The sequence below is a fragment of the Salvia splendens genome, chromosome 12, assembly GCF_004379255.2.
Source record: "Salvia splendens isolate huo1 chromosome 12, SspV2, whole genome shotgun sequence".
NCBI classification, from domain to species: Eukaryota; Viridiplantae; Streptophyta; class Magnoliopsida; order Lamiales; family Lamiaceae; genus Salvia; species Salvia splendens.
Window position 1 is genome coordinate 18790727 of NC_056043.1, and position 9609 is coordinate 18800335.

The 9609-nt window shown below is 39.2% G+C and overlaps 1 protein-coding gene across 1 annotated transcript; it reads left to right on the top strand.

Moving 5' to 3' along the window:
* The first annotated feature begins 204 nt into the window (after positions 1–204).
* On the top strand, positions 205–636 carry LOC121757661. Its single transcript, XM_042153172.1, has one exon. The coding sequence runs from the start codon at positions 205–207 to the stop codon at positions 634–636; it is 432 nt and encodes a 143-aa protein (XP_042009106.1).
* The last annotated feature ends 8973 nt before the right edge of the window (positions 637–9609 follow it).

A 9609-nucleotide genomic window follows, 5' to 3' on the forward strand; every position in this document is an offset into this window, starting at 1 on the left:
TGAATCCAAGGCCAGCTGCAATGGGCAATCTCGGTTAAGGTTATCGATCCTAGCCAGTGGAAAGGCTTGGTTCCCTCGGTGAGGATCATGTTCCCATGGCGAAAAAAGGACAGAACAACCCAACCACGCATTATCCGATGGAATCTGCCGCAACCGAGCTGGATCAAACTTAACACGGACGCATCTTTTCTGGGCTACCAACATATGGGGGGTGGAGGAGGAGTTATCAGAGATGAATGCGGCCGCATTTTGGGAAGTTTTGCGGAGCCGCTCAGAGCAGAGTCAGCCAAGGAGACGGAACTTATGGCACTAAACCGGGGAATCGAAATTGCAAAAGGTCTCGGAAATGAAGTTTGGATCGAGACTGACTCGCTTGAGATGGTGAATTTGATCAAGAAGGAAAGCCGAGGAGCAGCTCAGATCCGCCACCTTGTGACAGACATCAGGAACAAACTCAGGGGCCTCAACTTCAAAATCACACATATTTGTAGGGAGGGCAACAAGGTGGCAGGCTACCTGGCGAAACAAGGGGGAAATAGGGAAGACCAGATCACTTTTGATCAAAACTCAGCCCAACCTATGGTCAAGGCCTTGGCCCGCATGGATCGAATGGTAATCCCGAATGTGAGAGAATAAGGAGGAGGGAACGAAAAAGAGTCGTGTGTCAAGCACAAGAACATGATGATGGAAAAATGCTCGGACTTGGTAATTTCTTTGGATTTGAACATCGCGGTTGTTTTGGTACATTTTGGTTTACATGTAAGTAGAGCGGTATCACCTAGGGATGTGGAGGAGATACCTCGATACTCTGTTATAATTTTTTTCAAGTTTGTTTTGGACTGTGATAGACTGTAATGGCCTTAAAAATGATATAAAGGGATGAGGGACCCACGAACCCTCCACCGGAAAGGTGTTTAAAAAAAAGGGCCTCCTCTGCAAGTGCCCCAACCACAGTTTTTCCGTGGATCATCAGGTAGGTATTTTATATAATGGTTTCACTGAAAAGATTACCGCCATGTTGGATTCAGGGGCTAATGGAGGATTTCTAAGGAAGAGTGGACCTGAGGCCATGGCAGTCATAGAGGAGTTCACCGCCAATAGTAGAGGGTGGTCAAAGGAGAGGCATAACTCGAGAAGGGTGGCAGCCATTGAAGAGGCCGAGGAGAGTTCCTTTGCTAAGGAATTGGCCAAGCTCAAAGTGAGGGTAAACCAAATGGACACGTCAAGGATAGAGGATCCGGTTCCACCAACCTCGATCATTGTAGTCGCAAAACCCGACTTCCCTCCTACTCCGACAGAAGACGTCAACTATGTCCAAAATGGGGGCGGTCCCAATAGGATTTTCAATAACAATTATCGCCCTACGCAGGGGGTGGTAATTTCAATAATTATAATAGAAATCGTCCTCATCCTAACCTATCTTATTCTAACAACAACTTTTTGCAATCCCCTGCAGGGTTCAATGTGAGTGAAGGTGGAGTAGTTGAGCCAATCAAGAAGGAGGAGAAATACGAGCAAGGGATACTCAAAATTTGGGAAGTGCTAGTGGAGGATAGAAAAGCCAGTGAAACCAAGATTGGGGTCGTTGAAGCAAGGATAAACTGTTAGGGTTTTGTATACTAGAAATCACCTTTCGAGTGATTGGATACTGTAAAACTCTAATGGTTATTTTCCAATAAATGCAACAGATTATTTTTGTCATAATGTTGTTATGTTTTACATTTAATGGTTGTTTATTGCATATTTAAACTCTAATGGTTATTTTAGTAGACCGGTTGTGGGCGTCGTCCAATTTAAGGTAACACGGTCAGTTCTAAACAAAGAAAAATAAGAATTTCACAACCTAGATAGGCCTAGACTACCTATCGCGAAAGGTTGCAATGCCAGTCCGATTATTTCTAAACCTTTTTGAAATAAGATGACGTTGGTGTGGTATAGCACTGAATGGATCTAACAGCAAGACGAGTCTTTATGCTATCTACTGAAAGACGAGGTCTTGAGAATTAATTTCTTAATTAATGTACGTTAGCATTGAGCATACGATATTGAGTATCCACTACTTTGACTTACCAAAGGTGCGGATTTTTTGTAACCCAACGATCCAGGTATATTGGGTAGTGGTGATCATTATCTATAGGTGCTAGGATTGCTATTATGTTGAAACGTGCGCGAGGAGAGTCTCGTTTGATAACATCCACAAGAGGAGCTCGAAACGAGGTTTTATTATTCGGAACCTAGCTAGTTGGAGTTTGATTACTCTATGAAAAATAAATAAGAGTTTCTTGCTAAGTCCACTCTTGGAATTCGAAATATGTTAATTAATTATGTCTATAGCAGACATTAATTAATTAATGGATGTTTCCATCTTAAGCGCGGGAAATAAATCAAATACAATTAAAGGAAACCCAGAATACTTGTAATTTTGGATTTGGAAGGCAGTGCAATATTACTTCTGTAGTGGCTGCTCGTAATATTCCAATATAAGCTTATATTAAATTGTGGGTTCAATTTGATTAGTAAAAAGCTAATTGGTTGAGGCCTGTTCCAGATTCTTCCTTAGATCCGTGACTGGGCCCAATATGTGACTTATATAAATAGGAGAATAAAGGAGATAGAAAAAACAACAATTATTTTACAAAATATTCGTCCCCCCCCTCTTGAGAGAGTTTTCGAAAATTGTGCTCCCTCCTTGAGCTGAGTTCTGTCTTCCATTACTCGAGTCCTAGTACGTTGGTGAGATTTACCCACACAAATATCAGCGTATAGTCCGGGACACCAGTCAGAAGATCCGAGGTCTTGTATTGAAGATCTTCACGTGGAGACGGAGCAAGCCATCATCGATTCTTGATTGAATCAACGAGGTAAATTGGCTAATTCCGTAGTAAGCATGTTTTAGGAATTTTATGTGCTAAAGCATGTTTTAATTCAAGTTATGAGCATGATACATGTGATAATTACGCGAATAGATTTTGTCTAAATAATCTGCTAAATAGATCAAATTCATGTGATCCGTTCTGAACGCACGCTTCCGCTGCCAGCCCCTTCAGCAATCTTAACACAATCACATTATGTTGAGAAGATATTGAATTAATTCAAAGCCTATTATGGTGCGCCGGTTAAGACTCCAATTGAACTCAACGTTCACTTGAGCAAGAACAATGGCGAGCCCGTTGCACAAGAAGAGTATGCACGGGTCATCGGATGCATTATGTACTTGACTAATTGCACTCGACCTGACATTGCTAGTGCCGTGAATAAGTTGAGTCGTTACACGAGCAATCCAAGCAAAGAGCATCGGAGAGCTCTTGTGAGGGTTTTGAGATATTTAAAACATACTCAAAATCATGGGCTACACTCTCGAGATACCCATACCCCCCGGTACTTGAAGGGTACTGTGATGCAAATTGGATATCCGACAATAGAGACTCACTTTCATAAAGTGGATACGTCTTTACTATTGGTGGTGGTGCTGTATCTTAGAAATCCACAAAACAGACATGTATAGCCCGATCAACAATGGAATCAGAGTTCATTGTCTTAGATAAGGCTGGTGAGGAAGCCGAGTGGCTTAAGAACTTCCTTGAAGATATTCCATGTTGGTCTAAGCCAGTGTCACCAGTGCTGATCCACTGCAATAGCCAAGCGGCTATTGGAAGGGCAAATAATGGCTTCTATAACGGTAAGTCTGGACATATACGTCGACGACATAACACCGTGAGACATTTGATCACAACAGTGGAGATTACAATTGACTATGTTAAGTCAATAGATAATCTAGCGGATCCGCTAGCCAAAGGGTTAAATCGTGATCAAATGAATAAGTTGCTAGAGGGAATGGGTTTGAAATCCACAAACTAAAGAATTGTCATAGTGGTAACCCAACCATGATGACTGGAGATCTCAAGAACTTGGTTCAAAGGGACAACTAAGCTATGAGAGTTCATGAAAAACACTCAACTATATCTATTCCCAAGAGAACAATAGAGTGTTGGAAAACTTGCCTAGTGGTGAGGTTAAGTCTATGACTTTTAATGACTCCTAAAGATATCAAGGAGATTGAATTCTCAAGGACACCGAGTAGGGCAAGATACTCGATTAGGAATCACCTATATAAGTGTGAAGTGAGACCGCTTCAAATAACACACTTATGAATCCAAAGTGGTGTCCAAGGCCGCAAATGACACAAAACGTGAGAACGGATGAGGTTGAGGTGTTTAAGCGTTAACACCATTGCCTCGGTGCACGCCGTGGGGGATTAGTTCAAAGCATCGCGCTACTAAGCCGCCTGTGTAGCCGATGGTGTCGACTATGGAGGGTTCAAAGCCAACAACTACCTATCCTTATGCTTATATACCTCTCGAGGGTTGAGTTTGTGTCTGCATGCATATGCATTTGGCTATTTCCACTCATGTGGGGGATTGTTGGAATCGTTGAGGTCAAAGGACTTTGACCAAGAATACTTCCAAGGAGACATTTAATTTTGTGAAATTAAATAATATAGCGTCGATCTACGTTAAGAGTAGATGACCGTGGTATATTCATTTCTCAAATCCGATTCCCGGTGAGTGACAAATAATGGATTAAAGTTGTGAAATAATTACTAGTTAATTAAATGAGCTATGAGGAAGCCACGAGATTAATTAAGTATCCCACATTAAAAGTTAGAAGCTTATTAAACAAGTATTTAATAAGTGAGATTACTATATGTAATACTTCTACTGGACTAAGATGGGCTGTATGGCCCACACGTGCACACACGCGCGCCGCCGCCGCCTGCTCCGCCGCGAGCCTCGAACCCGTGCCCATACGCGTGTCCGTTGACTTGGACTTGGATCTTGGCAATTGGTCTTTGGGCCTGGTCGTAGGGCTCGGTGCTTGGGCTCGACCCCAAGGCTGGTTGGTGTAGTTCTTTTTTGACCACCAACGTTTCCACGCTAGCAAGCCAAGTGGGATGACACATCGTCAGTATGACGCGGTAAGAGCCTATGTAGCTGACACGTGATGAAGTCCACGTCATCACGAACCTAGACACGTAGGTGTCCCGATGCGTCAAGGAGTAGCTCTCGTAACGGTTTGTAACGCCCGTAACGTTCGGCAGTTACAATCTCGCAATGATGACAGCCATCAAGGTTGTTGACCCCAGCAGTGGACTGAGTCTATAAATAGGCTAGCCATTCCATGCATCTCTACACAACATTCACAAAGCATATAGCATCATAAGCTCTCTCCCTCTCCTGCATTGTTTTTCTGTTGAAAGCTTTGCCCTCTCCTCCATCCAGTTTGTCGGAGCTCTGTTGATTGCGGTGCGGCTTCACCAGAGACGTAGCCATTTGTAACAACCTAAAATTTTTGCGATTTTTATGTTAATATGTCGATTGGAATTTTCATTTATGAAATTTAATTATTGCTACGTGATTGAGTTGAATATGTGGAATAAATTGTCATAGGTGATTTGGAATGAAGTGTTATTTATATTTTTTTTATGAGTGAAATTAAATTAAATAAGATCATGCATGTTGTTCTAGCCAAATAAAGTGGCTATTTTGGCCCCTCCCCAATTATTGGAAACTATATTCTCTTTCTTGGATTTAATAAGTTTTGGGATATTTATCTAAATTAAATCCAAAACAAACTATTCCAAACTTGTACTACATGAATTTCGAACCCTAGCCTATTCTTGAGGGATTTCGAAAAATCCCCTAATTTAATTAGGAGGATGGATTATTTCTTTGATTTAATTGGTACCTTGTTGATTCCATTCATTATTTTAAATCTAATTAAATCGTGTCACATTTTGTTTGCTCACCATAATTTGATTAACATTCGAATTATTCCCTTGTGGGAATAATACCCAAATCTTCGGCGCCTTTGATTAAGAAGAAAATAATATTTGTTTCCCTGCTTTGTGGAATTCCTTCTATTCAAATAAATACCAAATTAATAGCTAAGTCAAATTAATTGGGGATGTGAATATTTTTCTTGTATTATTCTCTCCATATCACACGCCCCTTATGCTTCAAATTTCATTGTGGAAATTTATTTAATTGTTACCTATTTTATGAGAGTCTTTTCCTATAAAGAAAGTACCAAATTTAAATCTTAATATTATTTAATTGAGGATTTAAATAATTTTCCTTGTGCACAGCTTTAAAATTTGGGCCCCTCCCTCATTATTTCCTACTTTGTTCTCTTGTTTATGGAATAGTCATTGCTTTATTTCCTAAATTGTGAATCTATTCTCCCCATGTAAATACTAAATAAATTCCTTATTAATTTCCCAGCCAAGTTTTCAAAATTTGTCTTTCTTTTAATTGTGGGATTTTATTATTAGCCTCTATTTTATTCCTCCATAATTAATTAATTTTATGGGATTAAACCTAGGACTATATAATCACATAAACTAAACCCTAGCCCCCATTCCTCCTCATTTTTCGTCCCTCTCCCTCCTCCCCCCTCTCTTCGCACGCCTCCCTCTCCCCCCTCTCTTCATCCTCTCCAAAATTCCTTCCATCCTTGTTCTTACACCCATTGGAGTTGGATTTTCAAGAGTTCCCGACGAATCACGTAAATACTTGCTTCTACCGTTTGATTTTTGATTCAAGAAGGTATAACTAAAATCTTTTCCTCATCTTCTCCATTAAAACCTTATTCTTAATTCCCTCATACATATAGTGAGTGTAGGAATCATAGATTGCATAATTAATCAGTGGGAATTTGTGTTTTGTATGAGAAGAATTGTGATTATGCGATTTTTAATGAATATGTGTGAAGTTTGAATGAATCATTGGTGAATGATGTGTGATCATATGAGAACATGATTGTGAGAGCCTTTTGAAGCATGATTGTGTTTGGGAATCATGAAAAAATGTGTTTGGATGAATGAGGAAGAAACCCTAATTTCAAAATTGTGAAACCTAAAAACTGTAGTGTTCGGACAGTGTATACCGACGTGTGTTTGACTGACCAAATGACCTTATTTTGGTGCGAATTTTTTTACTGAGTAAACTTCAAGGTGTTTTATGTGTTGTGTGTAAATTTCAGCCCCTTTGACGAAAGATGAATTTTTAATAAATTTTTGAAGTCGACTGTGCAATTTTGCCAGAAACTTGTATTCTCGCCCGGAAAGTTTCTTTTTCTATCTGACCAACCAAATGGCCTCTTTTTGATGTGAATTTTGAACTGGATGAACTTGAATGTGTCTACTGTGTTGTGACCAAAGTTTAGCTTCATATAAGGTCGGATGGATTTTTGGTTATTTTTACAAACCAACTGCGCAGTTCTGCCTAATTTGTTGCTACGTTAAAATATCATTTGTTGCCAAGTTGGGTGAATTATATGATGCATGTATGATTAAGGAATGTATATCCTATGACGTGATTATGTGTGATACGTTGAGAAATATTATGGCATGTTTTCCTTATGGTGATGAATGTTGGGATGGGTAATTTAAGAGAACGATGAAAGGAACGATAGGACATGAATGATAATGTGAATTGATGGAAGGCTGAATTGTGTTGTGTTGTTGGCAAGGGTTATTCTGTGTACGTGAGCACAAGGAACGAGGGTTGCCTTAAGTTGGATATTGATTTGTTTAATCAAACGAGGTGGGCTTTCTTTTACAAATCTTTTTATTATCCGAAAATATGATGTTGTGTTATAAGGGTGGTTTAACTTGTTATGTCATGCCATGTTGTTTTTGTTTGTGAGATTGTTGTCTGATGCCTAGTTCGTCTGAGCTTGCTCCGTTAGGCTATATGGTTGTGTTGTGAAACTAATGCGGGTCTAAGTAGGGCTGCAAACCCTATCAGGCTGTGTACACTGGTGGGATCGTGAGCTGTCCTTGCTAGTCAGCCGGTCTCGTGGGCGAATAGTGTGGCCACACTTTCGTCGCACTGTTATATGATAATTATGATTGATGGATTTATGAGAAAGTGGGGAGATTGACTTTCTGGGCAGACTTTGAAATATTTTTGTGTTCTCGTGATATTTCTTAACTTCATGTGAAACACGAGATCACTGGTATGGATGACATAACTGTATAAAATATTTTCGGCATGATCCCATTGAGTACAACAAGTACTCAGCCGTGCATGTGTTTTCCCTATGTGTAGGTTGAGCGGGATGTTGCGGTGGATGTTGAGTCGGCCTAGGAAATGATGGATGCATTGTGTCTTCATACAAGTCGTCATCCTTGACTCTCTTTGAAACCTTATCTCCGCTGCTATATATTTGGAACTATGCCTCAAGACCTTATTTTATTTCGTACTGATTTTGAGCATGTCCATTTGTGTTAGGCTTTAGCCCGATGTTTACCCTGTTACTCTAAAATGGTTTTTCGTAAACTAAACCAAATGCTTTCTTTTGGAAGTTAATTGGATTTTGATATTTATTTTCCCTGCTGCTTCTTTTGAAAAAAAATCATTTGCTAAAAGTCTTTGCTAATTAATAATAAATTTATAACATTTAGTTTCTTTAAACTAAAAATTCGTTGTTTAACTTTTAATGAACTAAAATATATTTCTTTAAAGCTAATTAAGTTTTCCATATAAACTGTTATCCTTAAATGTTGTCTTTATTGCTTTCCCGTGGTCACGACCTCCTCGTTTTATTATCCCTAGTATGGGCGGTTGTGACAGAGTGGTATCAGAGCTTCGTTCTTTCGCTCTGGTTCGAGAGTCTTCTTTTACCTTAAGTCTAGATTAGTGAACCTTAGACTAGACGTGTCATGAATGCTCAACATCCAAAGCATCACGCTCAACCAAAGAAAGTGAGGTATGTTTTAAGTTGTTGAAAGAATGTGTGATCGATGTATAAAATTGATGATATGATGAGGATGTTTTGGGCAAAAGGATGCATGAGCATGTAATTACGTGATGATGTGATGTTATTTTCATGTTGAAATTCGTGAATAAAAGATGTGATGACATAAAGAAGTTGAATGTGAGCATGATTGGCGGTTGTGACAGAGTGGTATCAGAGCTTCGTTCTTTCGCTCTAGTCCGAGAGTCTTCTTTTACCTTAAGTCTAGATTAGTGAACCTTAGACTAGACGTGTCATGAATGCTCAACATCCAAAGCATCACGCTCAACCAAAGAAAGTGAGGTATGTTTTAAGTTGTTGAAAGAATGTGTGATCGATGTATAAAATTGATGATATGATGAGGATGTTTTGGGTAAAAGGATGCATGAGCATGTAATTACGTGATGATGTGATGTTATTTTCATGTTGAAATTCGTGAATAAATGATGTGATGACATAAAGAAGTTGAATGTGAGCATGATTGGCATGATGATCTAAACAAGTGTTATATGTGTGAAAATGATATTGTGATAGTGTGATTATGAGGAATATGAGCATGATTGGCAAGATGATCTAAGCACGTGTTGTATGTGCGAATATGATATTGTTATGGTATGATTATGTGGGACATGAGCAAGATTGGTATGATGACCTAAGTATGTGTTATATGTGTGAAAGTACTACGACGTGATCATGTGAACATAGGATGATGGAGTGTTTTACATGAAGGACGAAAGTGGATGAGTTGTTTTGAGAATGTTAAAAAAAAAAATTTTAAAAAAATGTGTAATCTAAGAATGTTGTTTCAAA

Bases quoted from the DNA above. Each gene is read 5' to 3' on its own strand.
- LOC121757661 (XM_042153172.1), top strand. From the start codon at position 205: ATGGGGGGTGGAGGAGGAGTTATCAGAGATGAATGCGGCCGCATTTTG.